General features: G+C 28.6%; 2 protein-coding genes across 4 annotated transcripts; one reads left to right on the top strand and one right to left on the bottom strand.

Moving 5' to 3' along the window:
• Positions 1–19: 19 nt before the first annotated feature.
• LOC141534142 (uncharacterized) lies at positions 20–10690 on the top strand. 2 transcript variants are annotated; one of them, XM_074253290.1, is made up of 4 exons: positions 20–178; positions 2299–2622; positions 6916–6978; positions 8245–10690. In XM_074253290.1, the coding sequence occupies exons 2-4, from the start codon at positions 2412–2414 to the stop codon at positions 8706–8708; spliced, it is 738 nt and encodes a 245-aa protein (XP_074109391.1). In that variant the 5' UTR covers positions 20–178; positions 2299–2411; the 3' UTR covers positions 8709–10690. The 2 variants fall into 2 exon arrangements, with proteins under 2 accessions (XP_074109391.1, XP_074109392.1); XM_074253291.1 differs by having other exon boundaries at positions 8248–10690.
• Positions 10691–10799: 109 nt separating this feature from the next.
• LOC141534140 (metabotropic glutamate receptor 3) lies at positions 10800–26902 on the bottom strand. Of its 2 annotated transcripts, none has more exons than XM_074253287.1 (14): positions 26705–26902; positions 18672–18950; positions 17655–17814; positions 17392–17528; positions 16351–16499; positions 15237–15433; positions 14232–14551; positions 13532–13751; positions 13239–13361; positions 12817–13149; positions 12265–12747; positions 11293–11625; positions 11010–11087; positions 10800–10938 (listed from the first exon to the last, which is right to left on the bottom strand). In XM_074253287.1, the coding sequence occupies exons 2-14, from the start codon at positions 18825–18827 to the stop codon at positions 10856–10858; spliced, it is 2772 nt and encodes a 923-aa protein (XP_074109388.1). In that variant the 5' UTR covers positions 18828–18950; positions 26705–26902; the 3' UTR covers positions 10800–10855. The 2 variants fall into 2 exon arrangements, 1 of the variants encoding a protein (XP_074109388.1); XR_012480377.1 differs by having other exon boundaries at positions 10877–10938; positions 11250–11625.
• Positions 26903–27429: the final 527 nt, after the last annotated feature.

Here is a 27429-nt window from a genome sequence, read left to right on the forward strand (position 1 = left end):
ACAGGGGCAGGGGTATGACGTTAAGGTGGGAGTCAAACCTGACCGGTTGGTAGGTTCAGCTCCGGGTTCTGGTCGACGCTCTTCGATCGACAGTCGCACACAGGAAGTCAATATATTCAGGTGAACACTTTTAACATGTCGAGTTACCTGTTTCGTACCTGGGCTCTTTCGATACCATGTAAGTTTCTTAAATAATTTTTCTTTTTGAATTTCAAATTTCGCGCACGCGTATTTTTAATGTTTGAATTTTTTATCATACAATTTTTTATATGTCGACGGAAAAACAATAAATTTTTTATGCGTTTGATTAAAAAAATATACACTCGATCTAAAGTCATGCTTGGAAGAATATAGCATCGTTACGGTTAATAATTTTAGTTATTTTATTGTTCGTATTTTTATTTTTGTAGTAAATATATAAATTTAAATGCACATTAAAATAGTCTGGACATGTTCGCAGAAGTTATATTGAATAAAATGAAAGGAGCAATGACTTAAACGGTATATAAAATACCAAATGCACAATAAGTACATGAAGGTACGTACCTACTGTACGTTTAATAGCGCGTAGTGTTTATGTATATAAAATCTGTCTGTACTATTAAACACGACGCAAGAACCAGTCAAACAACATTCCCCGACTTATAACTGTTGGATCGAATTCAAGAAGAGAGAGTATTAGTATTATATATGCTACAGTAACATTGTGTACAAGAACAAGAATAAGAAATAAGAAATAAGAACGCCAACGCTTGACTTTAAGACCACCATTTTGGTTGCGGTTTTATCTTTGACATTTTATATTTTATTCTCGAGAATAAAAGCTAGCAAGTGGAATTAAAGAGGAAAAGTTTGTCAATAATAAAATATAATATAATATAAGAATTTTTTAAATTAATAATATTTTCTATCGGAAGATGATTTTAAGAGATGACATAAATTTTTGCGGATGTGGTTGAGACTTCCGTACATTACTTTGTTGTACTTAGAAATCTATTTATTAAAAATTTAATTTTTCTTATTATTTATTTTTGTATAAAATAATTTGCTTTTTTTAAAAAATTACGATCATTGTTAACTGTCGAAGTAATTAGAGTACAGAGCAATTGTCGGTTAGATAACTAACCCGTAATATTAAATTAGACAATAAAGAAAATGTTGTGTAACTTATTGTTCTCTAAAAAATAAAACGCGTAATAAATGTGCGATAAATAATGAATAGCAATCGATATTGATATCTCTAGGTCGGTTTGTTATTTAAATTTATTAGCATATTTTTTTTTTTTTATATAAATCAATTTTTATTGCAAACGGGAGCGATGAGTCATAAATTCTGTGGGAATTTTGTTTAAATAATCGATATTGCGTTAACTTTAATAATTGCTGTTTTAGAGATAAACAATCGCCATAAGTAATTTTTTTTTTTTTATCAAACAATGATCCTAATCTTCGCTAAGGAGTTTTTGATTACGGTTAGTTTGAGAAAATAATTTTCATGTACATTAACAAGGTGAATCATCGGCCGGAATATTTTCTTGTCCTTGAAGCGTATCACTTGTAACATACTTTATGTATATATACTAATCACTTATTGAAATTATTATTTTACATTCCGACACGTACTCTACGTATCACCAATGGAACCGATACCTTCATTTTATGTGCACATGTTCTGTTGATTTTTTAATTTTTTTATTCTATTGTAATTAAGTTGATAACGATTTTAGTTTAATTTTATTTATAATTATTTTTTTTTTAACTAAAAATTGCTAAATATTAAAACGATAATTTTTTATTAACAATTGTTAGGTATTATTATTATTATTATTATTATTATTGTCTATAAAATTTTTAAATACTGGCCTTTTGGCTGTTAGGTCATTTATAAAGAAAGAAATAAATATATAAATAAATAAATAAATATTAATAATAATAATAATAATAATAATAATAATAATAATAATAATGTAATAAAGAGGATAAATTAATATGAAACAAATGAGTAGTGAAAATCCCATCGAGACTATAAAGTCCCAACTAAATTAGTAATGCTACATGATGAACGATAATACGCAATTACCGAAAATGTGAATGCGCGTATTATTTGTACTCGATTGAGTACTAATCCGGTTTAGCAGCACAACCAGATGTGCCCTTTTCAATTTGCTTATTTCCTCTCTAAAAATAAATATTCCATGTGCTTGATATAATTTATAGAAAATCTTCATCGAAGTTGATAAAATACTTTCAATAATAAGAATATTTTTTTTTTCAATTTTTAATAAGACTTTTTTCCAGCTTAAAAATGGAATCATCAGATTCCAAGCAAAACATCCATGGCATGTTGCTGAGAATAACCCAGGGATTGACTATTCAACGCTAATGAGGAGATAAAAATATTATTTAATATAATGACGCTGCTCAATCTTTTTTTGGTCTTTATTTTGGCGGTCGGGATATCGGAGGCGACGCTGGACCCCGTGGGGACCAAATGCGGGGAAAATAGATGCTCAACTTCCGAGTACTGCAGTCTTTTCGACACCCAGTGCAGACCGTGCTCGTCTATTTGTGATTCAAAATCTCATAATCGGCAGCTTGATCTTTGTGTCAAAGATTGTCAAGGTAAATTAGAAATAATTTTTTTTTTTCAATACCCATAAATTTTATAAAAAATAATTTACGAGGTCCTTTACTTGGAAAATACTGCGTAAAAAGTCTAATGTTTTGTACTTTTTAAAATAAATTTATTTTATTACCAGGATTGGAAACACAAAACAAATCCTAGTTTTCCTCTAAAAATCCTGGGACAAAAAAAAAAGTCAGGGTTTTCCTTCCCACCGAATTATTTGTTTTCTCGGAATAGACCTTCTTGCATTCAAAAAATTTATTTCTTTTCGTCATTGAAGGCACAAAAAGCCATAAATACCGGCAACTGTAGAAATTTATAAAATTTATGTTTTTATTATATGACAATAAAATGAAATCTTCTGAATATATTCTATGTTAAAGAAAAAAAATAAAAATAAAAAGTGGTTAGAAGGAATATGCACAAATTTACCAGCAATAATGAGTGGGATGCATCTCTTGTGAATACAGGGCGTGCCTGTAATAAATTTACGTACAATAACTTTTTACCATAGCATTATTTTCCTCGTGAAATGATCCAGTCAACTATTATTATTATTTTTTTTCTCTAAATTATCACACAATGCCAACAACAGACTGTGACATAGAATATTTCAAATAGTCACCGAGTTAAAGTCAACAAATTTAAAATTAAACCCTTGATATTTTTTATCTGACCAACTTGCAAAATATAAACTCAATTTATCATACTGAGTACATACTATTTATTATTGGGTACACCCACACGTCCGTAAATATTAAATAAAATAAAATAATAACATATAATGTAGTATACACTATTATCCTTTGATATCAAATATTTAAACAGCAGAAAAAGATTGTACCAAAATCAAATTAATTAATTTAACTCTCTTTGACTCGTTACTCATATATTGAAACAGTTGCCGTTTTCGAGTTCGCTAATTTATTATCATTAATAAACCCATTTATCGAAAAAATTTTTTAAACAAAAATATTTAATTATAAATTATAAAAAATCCCGCGAGTGAGTTTCGTAAATAAAACCGCGGTAGTAAATGTAAAAATAAAAAGATGACACACTCGATTGATGATTATTTCATTGATGCAGGAAATTATGCAATTGATTATTGAGTAATTGTAATTGTTGTATAGTTTATTACTCCTAGACGGATAAATATATAAAAAAAAAAAAAAAACCAATGTGTATTTTATTTCATTTTACTTTTTATTTTTTTCCCGGGACATTTAATAATAAACGATCTATAATTCAAACGATGACAATGGGGATTGGATAATAGGGTTCACCTGAGTATACATATGTACACTTGAGTAACCTAAGCCTCAATTATTCTACACCTGACGCTTAAGTCGAGCTATGCTAGATGGAACGGCTTGAGGATTAGGGGATAGGGGAATGTTCTCCTTATATATTTATATGTATATGTATATATATGACTACACCAACCTGCTGCCAAATATAAAGAAGTTAAGCGAGTTTACCCGATGACTCATCAGCTTCTTGGCTCCTCTTTTTTACCTTTACATTCTCATTCTATTCTATTTCTTTTTAACTTCTACACTCTACACCTCTGTAGAGTATAGTATGCTACTTTCATCCAATCTTATTGTACAATAGAACGCAACGTAACCCTGTAGAGTTCTGTTCCTTTCTTGGTTTCGCGCCAATTCAATACACCTTTTTTTTTTTTATCTTTACTTCTTCCCTATAATTTCAAACCAAGTCAGGTAGATCTTTTTCAATTCTTCTCTTATTTTATTTCCGATATATTTTGACATCAATAAAGTTTATTAAATTTGTTTTTGTCTTTAGATGATTTAAAAATTAAATTTTTTTAAGTGCAAAAATTTTAAAATTTTTTTAAATTTATTATTATTATTATTATTATTATTATTACTATTATTATTATTGTGTTAAATATATGACTCGAAAATCGGTGTTTTTAGTTAATAAAAAGAGATAGTTCATTTATATTTATACTCAGAAAAAAAAATTTACTTGAATCAAATTAATTTCTAATTAAATTCAAATTAATTTTTTTTCAGTGTAGTAACATGTAAGGAACTTAATTTTCAAAACTAGTAGCATAAAGTGGTTTTTCAGGAAAATTTTTCCGAAATAGTATTAAGTTTTCTTAACTAGAAAATTGAGTATTCTTAGCTAAAACTAAAATATTAAAACATGTAATTCAGGGATTAAAAGTTAGACACAAAAAAATTTTTTTTTCTGAAACTCGAATAGGCATTAGCTGCTCCAATCGGAAAAAATATAGTGGTAATAAAATAATAATAAAAATTAAGCATTCTTCAAAAATTAGATCGAGTATCTAGGCTGAAAACAACAACTATCTCTCTTAATTATTATTATTATCACTTGAAAATTACTAAAAAAATTTTTTCTTTTTTTAAAATAAAAGTAATTTAGAGAAACAAATTATTAAATAATAATTTTAAAAATTTTACAAATAAAAAATTATAAAAAACTCAATAAAAATATATTTAAAAAAAAATTTTAATTCAATGTTTAAATGAACAATTTAATAGCAAAGTAATCTCTCGATTTCGTGCCATTAAAATAAGAACGTAAATACCGTTTTTAAATATTGTTGCGAGTAATGAACACACATATATATATCTAAGCATGAATATTAAAGTATATAGTAGTATATAGCATAAAATAGAACATAAGAATAAAATATGAAGGAAGGTAGTGTGTGCTGATGACGATGCGGGAAGCCTACGGTAATTACACCATTGTATAGAATTGCGGGGTATTGTTTGCAGCAGGTTGCTATCACGACCCAACTTGTAAACTCAGAATTGCGTCTGCGCGAAATTGATCTATTATTATTTTTCTATTGCATATATAACGACAACAAATAAAAATACATAAAGATAATGTGTTGGATTTTTATGATTTATATATGTTATAAGAAATGAAAGACGTATAAAAAGTGGATTTATTTTTTGGCTCTGTATAAATCTAGCATTAGTCTTTTATAATGTCTGGTAGATGTTCTTGTATCGTTAATGCAGAAATGGAACCCGACTGCGGTCAAGGTTTGACAGGGCCGAGGCGGGGACAGGAAAAAGACTGTAATGGTGTACTGCAAGAAACATGATGGATGACACGATAGTTATTTGTAGATGTATAAAACTTCCGGTAAATCATACGTCAATTTTTTCACTACTCTTCCGACACCATTAATGTAACAAGGCTAATGATGTCGTAAAAGTAAAAAATTTACTCACATTTTTTACATTCTATTACGTGCTTTATACAACGGTCTCAATTATTGCGTTCTATTTTTATATTTTATTTCTTGTTAAATCATTTTTAAAAAATTTTTAAAATTTTCATTATATTAAGTTCAATTTTATTATTTTTACAAAATTAACAAATTTTTTTTTTTTAGTAAAATCCGAAAAAAATTATAAAATTTTTCGTATTAAAAAAAAAAATAATAATAAAAAATGATACAATTATTTTTTTTTCTAATAATTTTCCAAAAATCAATTTTTGAATTTTTATTTTTTGTCCAAAAAACGGAGCTCGACGTTTAAAAAACTGACAAAGTGATGATAATAGTTATAAAGTGAAATAATTAAGGGTATAAATAGTTAAGTGGAATACTGGCGATAATGTAATAACGATAATCATTAGAATTAATGAAGCAAGTTTCGAACACGGGAAATGTCGTGGAATTGATAGACGCGTTAGACTTAGCACTTTCGAAGTTTGTAAGTTTTGAACCGCGGCTCGTTAACACTCTGTGCCAACTCGATAACGAGCTGGCTTCCGTTGAGTTAACAAACCTGATGTTGACGCTCACTACAACCATATGTATGTAAACATATACAGACATACACATGATGTTTACTGAAACTTACATACACACACATAAACAATCTATCAACGTTGAACGTCTCTTATCATTCTTGCGCATCTTTGTATTCTAAACAAATTTGCTGATCAACTCTATTGGATTATATTTTACACCTTCGCTTCAAATGTCTGTTTGTGTTAACTTTTATAAATTAAGGTTCGTCAAAGCTTGGTTAATTATTATTTTGTTGAATTAATTATTTTATAATTTTACAGTGAAAAAAAAAAACATTTTTGATTAAAGAAAATAATTTTATTGTCTTGAATAAAAACAAAAAATTTTTTTTTTTTTTTTTTTTTTTTTTTTTTTTTTTTCCCAATGTATTTAATGTTTTATTTATATTTTAAAAAGTACGTAGGAATTTAATTTTTATTTTTACTTTATATTGAACATTAACTTTCAGAGTACCTGCACGACCAGAGATACGTACTACGTGCAGACCGGGGACGAGATGAGAACTTAAGAGGTAAGTTAGTACACCGTTAGAATATTAATTGGACAGTGTGAGTCATACTCTCCGAGAGATTAAGTGACTGTAACTCTCGTGATAAATGTAGGAGGAGAAGATTTTAACGGTTTAATTATTTAACAGAGGATGATATTGTCTCTATTTTACGAAAATCTACTGATCTGTTTGCTTTAAATTATACCCGAGTTTCCTTTTTAATTGTTCAGGAAAATTAATTATTCAAGAAATTTATTCTTTACCATTAAGTTTTTATTATGTCACGAGATTATTTTTATGTATAGTCATACGGAATAATTCCGCGATGCATATCAGTCTGCACGCAATATTTCGCTCGATTTTACTGCTACAAGACTGGTACAGTATGACATGCACGCGATTTTATTTATGTTCATTCTAGGTCGTATGAACTCGCTTTAAGAAATAACTGGACAGGACTAGACCGAAAAGCTATTTCCTTTGTTTTAATATTTTTTATCTTACTATTTTTTTTTTATTAATATTTAAATTCAAATAAATTTTTACAATTTAAAAATAATTTTATCTTTTCTTCTTTATAAATTTTTTAAAAATTATTACAAAATATTTTTGTTTAATCACCAAAATTTACAAATTTGTTAAAAATATTTGAATTACATAACAAATTTTTTTTAATAAAAAATAACAAAAATTGATATTTTTTAAATTTCAATAAAAAACTAAAATTTAAATATTTTTGTTTAAAAAAAAAAAAAAGTAATCAAAATTAAAACATTTTTTTCATGATCTTATAAAATTTCAAATTTCATGATTTGGCAATAAAATAAAAACTTATCGAAAAAATTATCATAAAACTGTAAAAAATTCATATAAAATTTTAAGGAGCTTTTAAAGAGAAGTAATACCATAAATAATTGATCAAATTTCCCTTTTATGGAAACTAAAAAAGTAATATTGATTTTTATAGAGTAAGTTACACTGCTTTCGAACTCGAGTGATATAAATTTCTATTTATAAATGGTATAAGCTGTAAGAAATGCATCAAGTTGATGTAAGATCGATAAATCCAATCTCCACGTTCTTTACCTATGACCTAAGTAAGAGCCGTAAAAACCTCCGTGTAATCGTCTTGACCATAACAATTGTTATCTAAATTTACGAGGGTTTTTCGCAGTTACTTTTACTGCCAAAAATAAAACTTTAATTTTAAGAGTCTACAAAAGTTATCTTCTGCATGATTCAACTCAAAACTTAATAGGCAATAACATTATCAATAAATGTTCACAGAAGATGTTCAACGGCTGGGGTCGCTGGTTAAAATTTCCCTGGCGCTAACGCTGATAACGATCCTCGCGATAATAATCTTCCTGATACAAACAGTCGTTAAGTTCAAGAGGATACGTTCCGCGCTGGAGAAGCTTTTCGGAAAAAAGTGGGCCAAGAACAATAACAACAAAGTAAGAACCGACGTCGAGGCTATTACCGTCGTCAAGCCAGCGTCCAACGCGGTGATTTCGACCTTGCCGACGATAAGTGCTACAGTTTCCCCGCCGTCTTCGGCCTCCCAGGACTCGGACAGTAAGTCTAACTCTAACGGGTCTTCTACACCGGACACCACCAGCACTAATGTATCCAGAAAATACGCGAGCGAGGATACTACTCTAGAATTCGCGTATGACAACCCCGCGATGACACCCTCCCCAGAAAATCTTAAGGATAATTTTAAATCCAAACATGAAAGCTCATTTTAAATTTTTAGAATTTATATCCGACTTTTTTACATTCCATTTTATTAAATCGGTACTTTAATTAAAATTTTAAATATAAAATTTTTTAAGTAGCTTAAAAATTAAAAAAAAATTCAATAATTTATTTTATTAAAATTTGCATTTATTAAACTATTTTTAAATTTATTTAAAAAATAAATTTCTTAAAAAAATTTTTTTTAACAAAAAAAATTTCTTAAGACTAAAAAAACAAATTCTTTCAATAATTTGTTTATAAAAAAATTTTTCTACCGATAAAAAATGCAATTACTAAATTAAAAATTTTATTACAGTACCGAAAAATAAAAAAAGTGATAACTAAATATTTGTTAAAAGTATATAAATTTTTAATTATAAGTTATTTTGAAGGATGAAATTTTTTTACGCCCGCATAATTAAAAAATCTTCGGGTTTGTTGTGTTTATTTTTTTAAATTAGTATATAACACTAAAATATTGATAGAGTTATCGATAATTGGTATAAATGTTTTATTAATTGATAATGCGATTAATAAGTGAGTAAATGATAATTAATGTTACACTCGTAAACCGCGCGGCTGTGTGACTTAAACCGTAATTTTATCCCGTAAATAATAAATAATAAAAAAAAAGTAATTAGTAATTATCATTATATAATAATGATAGTTGAAATGAATGTTTATATATTTATAAAAAAAAAGTGTGAGTATTTGTAATTGTAATTTAGATTATCGTATGTTTATTTATTTAGACGTATGTATAAAGCCTCATCAGCAATTCCGTCCATGAAAGGCCTTATGAGCAGAGCATTGCGATAAAAGCGTGCTCTGCATAGGTTCATCGCGGTTCACAATGCACGTTCGGTGTTATGAGAAAAACATATATTTTATTACAATAATTCTATAATATCTACATTAAATAAATTATTACAAACACGTGCTCGGTACAAAAAAAAATTTCAATTCGCTCAAATTTAAAACTTTAATCACTGCTCAAAATTAAAAAATTGATTGCTCAAAATTATAAATGTTTTTTATCAGAACATCGGATTGGCGTGGCGCCGACCTTAGTTAATTTTAAGAGTAATTAAGGATTAGATATAAATCAATAATTGTACAAACATTGGACTCTTAACGAGCGTCCAGTCTTCCAGAATTCAGGATATTAAAATATTCGCCCTTAAGCAGCTATTTATTTTTTAATTGATAATTTTATATTCATTTTTTAATTGACTAAAATTATCAATTGATTGATATTAATTTCACATATATTATAAAGAAATATAAATCCGTAATCAGTAATTAGTAATTAATGATTCAACTCATGTGTAACGAGCAATATCATATATATCTTATCATATCAATATGTTTTCTCTTTAATTAATTATACCAATAATTAAAAATGAAGTGAAAACATTTCATTAGCATCTAAGTGCCTTATATATTTATATCATTTATTAAATATTAAATATTAAAAATATATATTACCACAGTACATCACATTAGGGTAATCATAATTATTAATTACATTCATTGCACAATAGTATTACTATTATTAATGTGCCTTAGAGGATAATTTTATAATTAAGATAATTCATATGTAAGGTTTATAATTATTTAATTTATTTTATTATGTACAAATATATACAATGTAACATATAGGCATTTATGTGAGGATATGTTATTATTTTTATTTTATTTTATTATTATATAATTAGTTATTAATCAAATAGTAATAGATATTTTTGTGGCTTGGACTTATGGCAATCATTCGAAATTTTTAAAAAACTTGGCATTATTTTTACATGTATAGTGTACTGAGTATTTACTGCTGTAACACAGCCTGCGTAATTATTAAATATTTGGTTCTAAGTACTCGATATGTATGGAATACACATTAATTAATTAACTAATTATTTAATAAATATTCTTAAGTTAGCGATATGTATCCATTAAATATTTCATTATAAATTTCATTTATATTTATAAAGTCTCCACTTATTTAATTTTATTTACGATGGTTTATTAGTTTTAATATAAAACGCGAATGTTTTTACACTGGAAAAATTAATTGATTGATTAACCATTAATTATTTGGGAAGCATTGTCTATTGTGTCCCAGTTCGTTTGTTATTTTTTTTTTTATAAAAAATCTTTACGTCAGCTTTAATTCTGACTCGGTGTTTTCATTAATTGCTTCGTTCGACGTATTGATATCAATCAATGGCTTTGTATTACCTAAAATTTATAAAAATTAATTAATTAATTCATAACAATAATAAAAAAAAAAAAATAATAATAATATTTACATGAAGTTGAAGTTGTGCTACAACTACGCGATGATCTTAGTAATGATTCACTACCTTGAATATTTTTCAAATAATTACCTAAAATAATTCTTTATTAAAATAACAATCAATTTACTATATTTGTGTATTAATTAATAATTAATGATAATGATTATGATTAGTGATACAATTTTTTTAAAATTGTTACTTTGTTAATAAGCAACTGGTTAAAAAAAAAAAAACTGAAAAAATAGTACCAACTTTTATGCCTTTTTGATTGGTGTGGAAAATACGAATGGATTACCATTGAGAACAACAATCGGCATCGCTGCGGGTGACGACAAATAAGTGGAACTTCTGTGATGCGCCATAACAAGTTCTTTCGTATTTTTCTCCGGCTTCATCAACACGATATAAACTTTTGGAAAAAACAAGCACCCAAGTTGCGCCATTCCGCTCAAAGAGAGTGACAGCGCCAGTGTAACAACTCTGATTGCATTACTGGTGAACGCCAGGTACAGCGGCACGAACGCTAGCCAGAGTATCAATGTCGTGTAATTCGTGAAGGCAATGTGTTTGGTTTCGTTGAATCCATCCGGGCATTTTCTTGTTTTCACTGCGTATATTGTGCAAATCACTGCAATTCAGTACATAAACAAGTCAATCAATCAGTTGATAAATCAATCATTTCATTAAGGAATATACTTGTCCAATGGAAATTAAATTTTTTTAATTTTAAATGTATTACAAAAAAATTTTTGGTAATTACAAGTGAGGTCCATTATTTCAATTTTCATTTTTTTGGAATTTTTGATCTATTTTTTTTTTTTTTTAAGAATACATAAAAAAAATTAGCAATGAAAAAAAAAAAAGTTAATTATCACAATTTTAACAAATTTTACAAGTTATCAAAAAAATTTATCAATTTTTTAGAAAATTGTGATATTTAACTTTTTTTTTTAATTGTTCGTTTATTTATGCACTTTTCAAAAAAATATATATCAAAAAAAGATAAAATATAAATTTTATCCAAAAACATGAGAGCCAAAATTTTTCCAACTTTTGAAAGCAAAAAAGTTATCGAAATCTTAATTTTTTTCTTTCACGATATTTTTTATCATAAATGCGCCGTAAAAATAAGCAGAATAAAAAAAATTAAAAAATGTTAATTTTTTACCTAGATATGGCCAAAAGTAAGGTGGACCCCACTTGTAAATAATTACTAAACTTTTTCAAAAAATTTAAATAATATTTTTTTTATTTTGTTCTTACAAACCTATCAAAATAAAGGGATAAACTAATCCAACCAAGTAAGACTCATCATCAAGCCCGCTGCAGATGCGTATCCTCGTGTCCCTGGTAGGATACGAGTAGAAAATTGACGAGGGTACAATATACAGCCACAGAGCATTGATAAAAATTTCTACGAAAGTAATGAGCCCCGTAATAACAATTTGAGACTTTGGACTCGTGTATTTCGGCTTATGAAGGCTGTGGCACTTTTTATTGAAGATCCTGTGGATCCTGTTGGTCTTAGTGACCAGAGCCGCGTAGCAAAGCGTGTAGCAGAAGCCAACTCCGAACCTGGTGATAGCACATGTCTCGACATTCGGCTCCGCGACAATAGCGAACGTCATCAAAAATGATATCAGCGTTCCTGCCAATAATAGCGAGGACAATTCGCGACCGGAGGCTTTTATTATCGGCGTGTCGCTGTAAATCCAGAGAACTGACAGCACAAAGATAGTCGCCAGTATTCCTGTAGATTACAATTATCAGCAATAAAAACTTTGAGCTAGTTGATTGGTTAATTAATAAATTTTTTTACCGCAACTAGCAACAGCTATCGCGCCCACGGCCCAAGGATTTGAGTAGTCAATAAATTCTTCTTCGACTAGTTCGCAACTTTTTCTGTCACTGGTGGGCTGTTTTCCTTTTTCGCAGTCTTGGCAGCGGTGCTCGTCAGCTTTGAACTGGTAGGAGCCGCAATCTTGGCAGTGCCAGCAACAAGCGTCCTGTTTTTCCCTGACAGCGACCTGGTTCTGCTGGCAAGGCGACGAGCAAGCCGATCTGGGGAAAAATTTCGCTCCTGATTCATTGTCGCTGCGATATTTTAACTTTGTTTCGTCGACTAACAAAATCGGTTTTGCGCCGTTCGTTTCTGTGGATTCAAAGATTGGGCTTTAGATTAAACAGCAGTAATTTAATTTAAGAGGACTTTATTCGCTGATGATTCTGAAGAAAACTTACGGGTATAATTGCCTACAACGTGCCAGCGATAAGTTCCGTCGTCTTCGCGCTGGAAATTCAAAATAGAATAGCGGGGTGGACCGTCAACTTTGTTAACGAACCTAAATGGATTACCAGCTTCATCTGAAAGCACAAGATGTAATGTAGAGTAGTGTGGAGTGTACTAGTTGAGTTTGCAGTGTCTGTGCTCCATAGATGGAAATTCCCGAATGTTTGCCGCTTAAGTAATAATACACTTGAGTACATCAACATCATGCAGTTTGCGACTGAACAAGACTTACTCACTTACTTACCTTTGAACGTGACCGTACTCAAGTACTTTGACAGAGTTTCACCGTCTATGTGTCTCATTCTGTCGCAAATACCGATGAAATTCTTCCCACATGCCTCCACCTGTAGATTATGCAACGCATGAGCCACCGCGTAAACCGCATCCCGAACGAAGTGGATAAATCTTTGCTGCTTGTAAGCTGTTCGATATTTCATTTTCATTGATGGATCATCACAGCCGTCCTGGAAATATTGTTTTATTATTATTTATTGGAATTTTTTTATAAATGATGAAAAAAAAATTGAATTTATTCAATTCATATAATGTAATTTCTTGATTATTGACATTTTTAAAGATATAAGCTCATCCCGATGTTACACTCATCAAGACCTTTCATTTGAGTACCCACATCAATTTTTCATATATTTTAAATATTTATATATATATATATATATATATATATATATATATATATATATATATATATATATATGAATATATGAAAAATATATCAAAATGCATGTGGGTACTCAAATGAAAGCTCTTGATGAGTGTAACATCGGGATGAGCTTATATATTTAAAAACATCAATAGAGACTGCAAGGTTGCTTGTAATAATAATAAAATTAATAAATTAAATAAATGAAAAATTATAGAGGCTATTGTTATTATTATTATTTTTTTTTTATTATACATCATATTAATTGAAAATATTTAATTACCAATGTATCTTTATCGCACTTATGATACTCTTGCCAAAGTTCCTGAAACCAAGGATTGACTTCAGCGTGACTTAGGGTCAAATTAGTAAAATAATCATCAAAACCATCCAAGTGTCTCGACAAGGGTTGAACGGCAAGCGCACCCTCTAGCACAACAGTTTCTTGGTCCCTATTGTAATTTCCCGAACTGTGCAGGTCGCGATGATTTGTACTTGGCCAAGCGTCGCTTCCAATCCACACAAATCTTGTGCCAACTCCAAGCCGTCGAGCGGCTTCGAGTACTCGAAGAGTTGTTGTTTTCTCGGCGAAAAGTACTACCACTGAAATAAAATTTATTATTTTACCAAGTTATCTTTATCTAATTATAGAAGTTTGGACTTTATAGTGATAAAAAGTAACTTGATTCAAGAGGAATAATCTCTAACTAAAATAATCATTTCGAGTTATTTTTTGCCTTGAATCAAGCAGAAAAAATTTTTTTTTAGTTTGTTTTATCAATAAATAAAAGTTTACTTCGATTTTCAGTACGACAAAACTTAATCCGCTTACAAATCGCTGGAGTTTAATTAATGTAAATCTTGTAATAAAATCAACTGGTACCTTTAATCCGTAAAGCCGATTAATAAATTAATGTATTAAGTAGTAAGTAACTTAAAAATTTTATGTTTCATAAAAAAAAAAAAAAAAAAAAGTATTAATTAATTAACTTCATTATTTCAAAAAGTTCAATGGCGATTTTTTTTAATCCGTCTTTGTGGCTTCTTTTCGATTTTTTTCCGAAGACAAAAAAATCAGAGCTGAAATTCCATTAGCAAGGTGAATAGCGAGGAGTACAAGCAATTTTTCCTAGCAGACAGAAACAAAGCGCTTTGGCTGTCAAGCGACGAATTCGAGGGTGTGTGGGTGTATAGTTAACAGTTATAGTTAGTCATAGGCGGGATAGAGCTTGAACGAAACATCGAATATAATAGAAGAGCAGACTGGAATCGATTACAGGAAACGTACCTCGAACTTGAGTTTTGTTAGTGATTGTACGAATAACGTTATCGTAGTCTTCTGCTACGAAATGCTCCTTGTCTATCCTCTGCGGCGCACTGAAGCAGATTGAATAGTTGTTGGCCAGCGAAACTAAGGTCTCGTATCCGTGATTACCGTACTCGGTGTCGGAGTAGACCACTGACACGTAAGTCCACTCAAATCGCCTAGAACAATGCCAATAGTTTTACTAAAAACTTTCGGGTGTACGTCTCGGACAGAGGATTGCGGATTCTGGAATACGAGCTTTCCACCCGCTCAACCACTAACAAGTAATAGCACTCAATGTATTTTCTCAGTACATCCTATTAATCCCACAACTCCGCTGGAGTTACAATTTCAGATTTTTTTTTTTTTTAATCTGAATTAAAATTATAAATCTATTTTTAGATTCTTAAATTTGTTCATTAAAACTATTTTTGACTTTAAAAGATGCTTTTTTTTTTTTAATTTCGTAATTTTTTTTATAATTTTTTTCAAAATAAATACAATTTTTTCTAGATATTTTTTTTTAATTAAAGGTTTAATTGTTAATTAAAAAAAAAATCAGACATATTTTTTTCTAATTAATAATTCATCAAATAAAATTATATATTTTTTTTTAATAAAATTTGCATTAATTTTATGATAATTGCTGATTTTTATAAAAAATAAATAAAATGTTTCAATAAATTTGTAATTTTTTTATAAAATAATATAAACATAAATTTTTCTTGTTTTTGTCTCATTATGTATGAAAAATATAACAATTCGATCTCGATATTTGTTCTGAAGTTTAAATTGACAAAACTTCAAAGTAACAGCAACTAAACTTCAGATTGTCAAAGTTATAATTTGGAAGTTTAATTGAGTGAACTAATCCAAACATTCAATCAAATTAAAAATTTTTAATTTTTTTATGAATGTTACACATAAAATGTCTATTTATTTATTGAAAAAAAAATTAATAAATAAATAAAAAGCAATTTTTAGGGAAGAAGAGTCTTTTGAATTTCAGCTTCTTCGATAAATTTATTTTAACACTTGAAGTAAAGAAATTTAAAAACGTTTTTGAAATATACTTCGTCGTTTGGAGAAAACTTACTTGAGAATTTCTAGCATAGCGTGCGCTTGATTCACGTCACTTGGTACGGTTCGAAAAAAATGCGGATATTTTTCTTTGCTACTCAGCGATGGTGAAGTCGCCATGTACGATATTTGTGGTACACCAAATAATCGGAGCATTAAAGCAACCTGGATAAAAAAAAAACACGTAATAAAAAAAAATCTCGCCAGCTGGCTGTAAATACCATACGATTTTTCTATCATCTGTCGTTTCTATTGTAGTGAAAATAATGGAAATACAAATAAGCGAAAAAAATCACAGGGTTGAAATGAAGAATAGGAATATTTGGAATTTAGTAGTTGATTTTTAATATTTACTATTCGTGTAAGCTATTGTAGTCAGTAATCAGTAATTTTGGATCGCTCACAGGAAATCATTGAGAGTTTAATTTATCATGGTCATTTTGCAAAATAAATTCAAATTGTTTTTAAATTTCGTGCAAGGATTTTTTGCACGAAAAAAATTTTTTTTTTAATTTCCCCAATTTTTTAATTTTTTAATAATTTTTTTGGAACAGAAAAAATTTTAATAAAAATGCTTATAAGGCTAATTTTCATGTAAGAAATTCTCACCTTTTCGATTGAGTTATTTATTTTTAACTATAAGCAATAAAAATCCGTAAAAATTAGATTGAAATAAAAAAACATAATTTTTAACCTTTTTGCAAAATGAAAAAATAATCGCCCAGCAAAAATAATTATATTTGGTAAATTAATTTATAAACTAAAACTATAAAGTGTTTTTGATAAAAAGTGTTTATATAAATAATTTAACGAATGTATCTTTGTAAAGAGTTGATTGAACAAATTTATCAGAAGGGAGTTAACCAGAATTAACCTGTTCTGAAATTCTAGTTCGCTCGAGTGTTTAATGCATCCCTTTGACGGATACAGGTTGTTTACGCTGGTAACAACCAAGAAAACTCAATTGGAATAAATTTAACTGAACTAGGAACATGGCTTCCGATCAATCAACTTAACGTTTTTTCCCGCATCGTTTACTTTATTTTAGGTTCATTACCTGTAGCGTTACCGAACTCGACTGGGCGGCAAGAACTGAGACGACTTTATCAAACCCTCCACCCAGAAATCTTGGAACGCTTCCGTCTGAGCACTGGAATTCCGTGTCGTGGTATTCGTTCACGTGAGCTATGAATCCTTTTATTTTAAAAAATAAAAAACACAAATTTTTTTATATTGAATAAAAATGACAGCAAATATTATCTTTAGCCTCACAATTCAGTCTACACAATTCAATACGTCATGAATGATATTTATATTTACCCTTTACGAAATTCAATGCTTGCTGCAGCGCATGATTTGGATTGTCACAGGAATCAAAAGCAAGAACACCGAGTTTTATCCCCGGTAGGATTCTCGGATTTTGATTTATCTGTTGTACAGTGAAAAGCATTGCCTCTAGAGGTTGAATACCATCTTCTAACTGCAAAAAAAAAGTCCATGAAATAACTCGATGAAAAATAAAAGAAAAATTCGATCTTTACTTTACCCTAAAAAAAAAAATTGGGATTTTATTTATTATGAGTATTTATTTTTTCTAGAAATCTATCCGTCAAATTTTATTTTATATATTAATATCTCAAAAATTAACTCTCTGGTAGTGAGAAGATTCAACGACTATGCGCCACCTGTTGGAAAATTTGAATACTATATTTTGAAAAATTTTATTTCGGATTATATGACCACGTCAGGTTTGATATAGGCATGTTAAAAATTTTTTTCATTGATAATATAAAATTTTATAAAAATGGTAATTTCAATAAATATCCACGGAAAGGAAAATCGATAAATGAATTAAATCATATTCTTTAATAACTATGACCGATAAATTTTTTTTCAATTACATGGAAAATTTATACCGCATTCTATACCCTGCTCTAGATGTTATCAGTAATAAATGGCTCAAATTCTTACAGTCATAGTCATATATTATATAATTCAAGTTGAGCTGAAGAAACTCCGATCTACTCGTTCCAATTGGGTTCCTGCCAAATACAAAGACACTTGCTCATTTTTTTATTATAAATTTACTTTTTTGGCTCTACTGCCTGTGTCAAGATACAGTGAAGTACGATTTGACGTGTCTACCGGGCAGTGACACGTGACTTTCCGTTGTAAAAGTACCCACTCGATCGAAAAGCCGTGTGAAGGGTTCTCGTCTTATCTATTTAACCAAATCTTATTTTGTTTTTATTTTTATAAAAGTTTGCCTTTAGTTTATATTTTTTTATTATTTTTATTATTATCGCCTAGAAAACAAGCAACTTTACTTAAGCTCACCTGAATATTACCACAGCTCTTTCCGTCGGAGCCTTTCTTGTGGACGGGAAAAAGCGCTCCAAGTGTTATATCGCCACTGACATTAACGTACAACTTGCCAGCCGTGAGATAATTTGAAGTGATAAATGTTAAAAATATAAATATCTTTCTATCCATCTTATCCAAGTATTTTATTTATTTACTTCTTTGTAAATTAATGTGGAGTGATATTAATATTTATTCAAATTCTTGGCGAGAGCTTGCGTCAGAAGACACGCAAATAAATTCCCAAGTTTCACGCTGAAATAAGAAAAATAAAAAATTGTTAATTTAGCAATATAAGCAAATAAAGAAAAAGATGAAGAAAAATGTATGATTTAATAACATTGAGGTGATCAAAATAAGGTCGGGTGTGCTCGGATACGTTCGCTTTTACTCAACATCAGAAAATACTTAAAATTGAGCTATTGATTCTTCGACCACTCTTTATTCTTCATCGGCTACTCGAGAAAACGCGTCTACAAATGCCTTTCTTTCTTCTCTTCTTTGATTTTTTCTTTCTTCGGCTTTATTTCTTCTTTTCTTCGAATCTCATCTGTATTCATTTTAAGCACTAAATTACTCCTCAATAACTTTTTTTAAGCTCCAATGTATCGAGAATTTTTTTATCACTGTTTTCAAATTTGTTGTCATTCGAATTTTTTTTTTTTTTTTAAATAAATTAAAATTCTTTAATTAAAAAAAAAAAAAAATTGTAGCTTAGATAAAAATATAAAATAATATATTTCCTTTTTTTTAAATTTATTTTCAGCGAACAAGATTGAATGGGAAGCTAAGACTTATGAAATGAAAGAAAGAAGTAGAGTAAACGTAAAGTAAAGCCTTCAAAGAAGTACTCGCTCGTTCAAATCCACGAGTTGTAAAAAATCTAATACAGGAGCAGAGCTTTGAAAGCGGAAGAATAAAACCCCGTCAGTGGCAGGAAGAAATAAGAGGGAGGACATTTAAATAGGTTCGCTGGTTGCTTACTGGGACGGTTTAATTACACGTAGAACGGATAATGTAAAACATGTAGTGAGTAAATATACAAAGTAGTAAATTTTAGTTGGTTTACCCATAAATGTATGTCGATGTTTGTAAAAAGCACTTGATGGGATTCTTGACAAAGTCAATATCGATTAATCAAACTGGCTCGCATTTGGTATTTAGTGTCGAGTGTCGACATGGGAGATTAATTGTATTATCAACGCTTCCACATATCGCCACTATAATTAATTATATATTCTCTCATTTACATTTGCTTACCAATGCAACAGTACCTATCCACCGAAACTATTCCGTTGAATCAGTTTGAATTTCAGATACAGCATAAATTAATTAACTGCCAATTCAATAACTTTGTTCACTTTAATCGCTCATTAATTTTTTATCTCTCTATTATAAAACATCGCAAGTAATAAATTAAAATTAAAGATTTTATTTTTATTACTATTATTATTATTATTGTTATATAAAAAATTCTTTTAAAAATTAATAAATGATTTTTACTGTTATAAAAAAAAACATCAAATAGTTAATAAATGTTGAATATAAAATATTTTATTTCACCATAAAAAAGTGAAGTATATATTTATATTTATTGATAAGTTATTTATATTAATAGTCTTATAAATAGATTGATGTTAAATTGAATAAAATTGATGGTTGTTAAAATATAAACTGACAGCTAATTCATACAGTAAATAGTCTCGCTCTCAGCGTGTTTGCTAACAAGCTTTCAGTATTTCTTATTTCTCTTATAAATATTGAAAAATATAATAAATTTATAAATTACGTATTTCACTTTCTGATATAGTAATAAATTGAATAATTATTTTCACAACGCTGTTCGTCGAAGGAATATCTCTAAATATATAAATACGCGGGTATCAAGTAGCACAATTTATATGCAGTCAGACCTGGAAAATTTCATTAGTAGCGTTAGTGACATTTTTATTAATTCTCCTCTTTAAATATACATGTACACGCTACGACTCGAATTAAATTTTTATAACAAATCTAATGAATATTATAAAGTATAATTAGCCCGATCGCTAGTAGGTTATTTAATTTTAACATTTTGGAGGTTACAAATTTTACAATAATGTGGATTATAAATTATATTTCTGGCAATGGAAAATAAGGTGGAATAACATTTTGTAATTTAAAATTGGCGTATCGTGGGGTTTATTTGATATTTTGATGAAAATAGAGAAACCGTCGCAATGCGTATGTCAGTTGGCTTGATTAGATATTCGTACCCAGCTATATCGTTTAGCGGAATAATGATTTTATGAATAAATAAATTATACATGAGGGTATTGCTAAAAAATATGTATTGGTATCTAATCATAATTTCTGCAAAATAATAGATCAGTAAGTTTCTTTTTAAGAAATACTTTGAGTTTATTTTTACTCAAAATTGCACTGAAAAAAATTTATAATTTTACTCTTGTCATTTTTAAAATTTTTGTTTAATTCAAAAATAATTTTTTAAAAATCAAATCTCATTTTCAGGTCAATTGTAATGCTCACAAAATTTATCTCTAATTTTATTTATCGTCATTATCATGATCATGATAGCTAGAATAAATGAACAATACATCTAATTTAGTGGTATTATCTAAAACTATCTTAATCAAGCATTATCTGATATATATATAGATTGAACATTTTACGATTTATTTTTCTCAGGCTATTTGACTCGGGAAATCCAGCAGTATTTGTTCAGCCAGAAAATTACAGCCGTTTTCCCAATTGAACTATTATATACACGTTTATAGACAGCGAGGGTAGCCTATACAAAATCCAAATGAAAAATTTTCCAACAACATTTCTTTATCTTTTGTAAATTGCAAAAGTAGTAATTAAAAAAAATATATATATAAAAAAAAGTGTAAATATTTTTTTTTAAGTAAAGGACATAAAAATAAGTATAAAAAAGCTTTGTGTTGACGGAGAAAAATAGTTTGTGTAGAATAAAGTTAATCTCAGTGTTGAAATTACGGAAAAAAGCCGACACTGAAAGCGTAAAGAAAAAAAACAGTGGCAAACATACACACGGCACTTGCTGATTCGCACTATCAAAGAGTGCTTGAACGTTCACAATAATAGAACAACTCGAAGCAGCTTTTGCACATTTAGGTTTTCCGTGCAAATATAAATATTAATTCGAGTGCTCACAAAATTACATAATTATTTATTTTTTTTTTTTTTTGAAATTAAATTATTAAAATTTTTATAAAAACTTGACAATGACTAATTGAAGTTTATGAATTAGTAAATTATTATAATTGCGAATTCTTTTGATATGAAGCACAAAGAATTTATGATGAAGTAACATTGGCTTTTATAAGTGAAGGTTAACAACGAATTTATTAAAGCTTTGAAGACTAAAATGAATATTAATTATTTTATTCAATTTTACGGAATTTATAATAAAAATAACATGATTTGGAATGAAGAAGAAAGCGTTATTTAATTTAAAAACTGAGTGCAGGTCAACCAGAGCGACTGACAAGTCGGGAAGAAAATTGTCGGGACGAGAGAAATTTGGCCTTGTTATCAGTCTAAAGGAAATTGCTCATTGAGTTTTACTCCGACTGAGACTGAATGTCTCTTTCTGCTCTCACTCGGTCTTTAGTTACAGAACCAATTGGTGAATTCGTCCCCACTTTTAACCAATAGCTAATTCCTGATAATCGGAAGTGGTGACGTAGATCGGATTTCATTTCCAGTCTATCGGACGAGCAAACCGCAAAAGGGTTTATTTACTTCGAGATGATAAATAATTAGGTGGGTTGAAATTTTTAATTACTTCACTTCATTGTTTTCAGTTTTCATTAATTTAATATCAATATTGTGGAAAATTTAATTTTAAAATTCGAACGAAATTCAATTAAGTCAATTGTAAAACGTAAATAAAATTAAATATTGAAGTAAGCAAGAATTATTAATCGTAAAAAAAAGTTAAACTTTTTTGTGGGCTAATTTTTGAAGTACAAATTTAAAAAAATTCTTTATAAAATTTATTTAACATTTCTTTTATCTGTTTATTAATTATTTTTTAATCAACGTATTAAGTAAATTAAAATCCAATCGCTTCAATTTTATAAAAATGTAATTAAAGAACTTTACAGAATTTTATTTTTAATAATTTATAAATTAACTTAGCAAAATTCAGCAATGCAAAAAAGATTGAAGAAAAAAAAATGTCATTCCATCACGTTTTAATCATGAAATATTTAAAATAAATATCCCAGAATTTTTTCAATAAAAAGACTAGATTAAATTCTTGAAAGATTCATCGTAATTCTGTGAATTTCTCGACAATCTATCTAATGAATATTCATGTGAATATCTATATGAAAGTAAATATGTATATACAATGCAATAAATGGTGAAATCTCAATCAAGAATCATGAATTAGAGCGGTATCTAAAGTCCTAGAGAAGGGACAGAAGATGAATCGGTGTTATCGATTTCCACGTATCGAAGAGAAGTGAAAATAAAATAATATTGGTTTATTGTCTGTCGAGTAATTTGTAAAATTTAACTGTTTACTTATCTGGAAACTTAACAAAAATGACAGATTAAATATAGAGATAGTAAATAGTTGGCAATAAAATGTCAATATATCAGAGTGACCTGGACAGTGGAGCTTTTGTACGTGACACTATTAATCCGTATGACATCCCGCATCGCACGATAATTTATCTCGAATTATAAAAAAAAGTTCTGGGTACTAAATGTATAGACAAACATAAATATATCATGCATACGTATATATATATATATATATATATATATATATATATATATATATATATATATATATATATATATATATATATATATATATACGTGTGTGTAAAATAAAACCACCGAGCAATTGGAATCGAATTTAACGTCAGTTTTGTACAAACATAAATAAATCTATAGGGTAAAATTTTACGCGATATACCTGCCCGATATACGTCACATTCAGTACTTTTCGGGATTTCACTTTATAAATTTGTTAGTTTGTACTTGTTGGTGTATCAAACTTCACAAATAATCTAAATAATTTGTTCGGAGCGTATCAAATCAAGTCTGGGTCAAATTAACACAATATTATTTTTGATTACGTTATATTTTAAAATCAATTTTTTAAAATCATTATTATTGTTATTTCAATAATACTTAAAAAAATATTTTTATATTATTTCAAGTCTTGAATATTTTCTATACTTTAACCATGAATTATTTAACACGAAACTCGAAAGTAATTAGCGAATCTCAATGAGGTTATTATATCTTTTTTATTGTACAAACTCTTATTAACTTTTTAATTTGAATATCCATTTAAAAAACGGAAGAATAAGAACTCTAAGAGAGAATCTCACGGTTATTCTAATATTAATTCATCTTTCAAGATTTTTTTCGATCGTTAAATAATTACGAATTAACAGTTTTTAATATCCTGTTCGTATTCGACAGTCGTGACCTATTGTAAATCCAATCCAAGAATGACGTTCTGTATTTAAAGTCTACGAGCCAATGAAAAGAAACCTACGCAATATAAAAATAATCATTGATTCCAATGATCATTCATTCTCAATCTGAATATAACAGTTCATTTTAAATTTATTCGTGCTTATTGAGTTTTTTTTATAAATAACTTCCCTAAAATAAATAAAAATAATGAATATTTTAATTACACCCGGCGACAACTATTTCGATCGTGTACTTTAAGTCTTAGCGGTTTTATTGAACAAACCTAAACTCCACCCTGCAGAGGAGTGTTTGAATAAACTTGGCCCCTCTTGTAAACCGATAATTACTTTTGACCTCACTAAAGATCAACCCACACTATTTAAACATCTACATCATTATTATCATTCTCTTGAAATATATATTCTGTGAACATTAATCCATTATAAAAAAAAAAAAATAATAATAATAAATAAACTAACGATAAATATTTTAAAAACTCCAACAAAATTTAATTAACGATCCCCTTTTAATTTCCCTCTCTTTGATGGTAAAATAATTGCCAAATTATAAAATATAATTAAAACTCGGTATGAAAATTTAGCGAGCCTACATAAAACTCAATCAATTAAGGTTAATTGCTATCAATACCGAACATTTACCAATCAATTACCCGAACGAAGTGAAATAAACATAAAAAAAAAAAGAAAAAAACATATGCTAAATAAATATAATCTAAAATTGACGAACTGACGTTGAAAAGTCGAGATTAAAAGTGCGATTTATCAACACCTACACGAAATACATGCTCATACGTGTACCAATGTGTGTCTGGAGTCTGTAAAGCGAACCACAGACGCAGATGTAGATGGAGAACATTGTACGCAGCATGTCATTGACAAGACAAGAGAGTATGTTGAAGTTGATGAATAGCAGGAAGGTAAAGGGCTCATTGTTATTCAATCGTTCGCAGAGTTGATGATGCACTCAGTGTGTATGGATCGCTCAATATGTATTCAAAGCTTTCATACTCGCTCAACCCTACTGTGGATCTCCTTTCTTTACCCGTCAACTCGTCGACTCGTCGCCACCGAGTCCCAATTAAAAAACACCATTATTTAAAGTTTAAGCTCGACAAATAGATCTCAGTATATATCAATTATAATAACTAAACAATTTATCTCAAGTTTAACTTTGGAAATGTTCATTATATTTTTTTAAAAAATTCATTTTGGAACATAGGATCAAATTTTTATAAAAATTATTTTTCTTTTCGTTTTGTTGATAAATCCTAATATAAAAAATTCCAAACATTTCTTCATTTAATAAAATTAAATTAATTGTTTAAAAAAATTTTTATGTGGCAATTTTTTCGATTTTTTTAAGAAATAAATTATCAAAGAGAAAATTTATCAAAAAATGCAACTTTAAAAATATTTATAAATTTTTTTTTTTAAAATAAAGAATTCTTTTTAAAATTTTTTAGTGTTTTTTAAAAATTAATTCAACTAGTCTTGAGGCAACTTATTATCAGTACACTCAACCCGATTGTCTTAATGAAACGACAATGCAAGTCCTGGAAGTTGTCCGACTTGAGATTTTATTACAAAAATATGTCCATGTAAAGTCTTAATAAATGTATGAAGCATGTTGTGTACTCGAAGTAATTAACTGTTGTGAGGGTACTTTATTTTCGGTGTAGCATGAACAAGTGAGTGAGTGGGTAGCGGCCGAGTTGAGGAGCAGATACGTTAAAAATAAATGAGAAGAAAATAAAGTAAAAAAATGTGAGTTTAGTTCCACGGGTGAAACGAATAGAACGTGTCTTGGGTAAAGCAGGTACCTCTGGGAGGGATCAAGAGTTTATATCTTATTTTCCTTGATACGGAGCTACTCTCTGGTCTACCAGAGGTGAAGACTGCCTGAGGAACTTGAATTATAAATAAACGGTGAACCATCAGGGTTATGCTAGACGTTTATCTAAACCCCGACAATCCTCATGTCAAAGAAACTTTGTGCATACAACTTACTCCATTCAGATGATGTATAAATATCTGTATTTATAAATTTATATATAGGTATATTGTCGGTGAATAGACGGGCTTATGTATACTTATGTATGCTTAAGAATACAGGTGAAATTCGCGGTTACTTGGTTCACAATACCGCGACTACTTGTCTCACCCCAACAACCTTTCTTTTATCAATGTACATTTCCATGAGTTAAGTGAAAGACAGATCCGAGTCCTTGGTAGAATAAAAACAAAAAAAATTTTCTATATAAAATGGAAATAAAAAAATAAAAATAACTGAATGGTTTTCTTTCTTTAGAAGCTGAACCACTGGGTCGCTCGGTTGAACTGTGGGTTTATGCACAATACATTTTTTAACTGAGTGAAAATAATTTTTAAAATGACTCTAATGAAATGGCATTAATAAATAAAATTTATGAATAAGGGTGCGAGATTTTATTTATCGCCGCTATTCTGTTATTTATTGTTTGGGTTAAAAATACATATCCAAATAAATTAATTAATACTTACTTTTGTGAATTTTAAATGTTAATTAGTTTTGCAGAGGCATTGTCTTGATTTTGCAAGAAAATAGTCACTGACTTGTATTTAAATTTTTGAAATTCTAAAAATGCCGGGTATTTTTTTTTTTTTTTTTATAGTTAAGAAAATATTATTTCACCGCGACAATGGGGCTGTGATTAGTGTTGAGTTATCAAGACACATTGTCATCACTCGCACTCGCGATTCGCGACTGAGACTGAATGCCAGTTAGTAGCTTTTGGGTTTAGATGCGAAACTTATGCGCGCGCCTATACTACTAGAAGACGCGTTCACCCGATCACTCTTTTTAACTTTTTTTCTCGGTATTCTTTTTATTTTTTCTTTTTGTTTTGTTTTACACTATCTCCTTTTTTTTGTTTATAACTATAACATTATTGTTGATTGTTTTAATGGTTGTAATTTAATGATTTGAGCTAGTTTAAAGCTTTAGTCATATTTAAAAATTCATAAGTGTTTTTTTTTTTTTCAAGGATTTGGCTATCACAGGTAACTAAAAAAATTTTGAATTTCTATAAATAATCACAAACTTAAATATTAATAATAAAATTTTTTAAAAAATTATAAAAGTCGTTTAATGCTCAAATAAAAATTCAGAAATTTTCCGAGCAATATAATTAAAAAAAATAACAATGATAAGATTTATAAAATCATAAATATTAAAATGATCTTTTTCGTAAATGCTCCAGAGAAAT

This window comes from Cotesia typhae, unplaced genomic scaffold (assembly GCF_013202065.1).
Source record: "Cotesia typhae breed Kobodo isofemale line unplaced genomic scaffold, CoteBio_Ctyphae scaffold_13, whole genome shotgun sequence".
Taxonomy (NCBI): domain Eukaryota; kingdom Metazoa; phylum Arthropoda; class Insecta; order Hymenoptera; family Braconidae; genus Cotesia; species Cotesia typhae.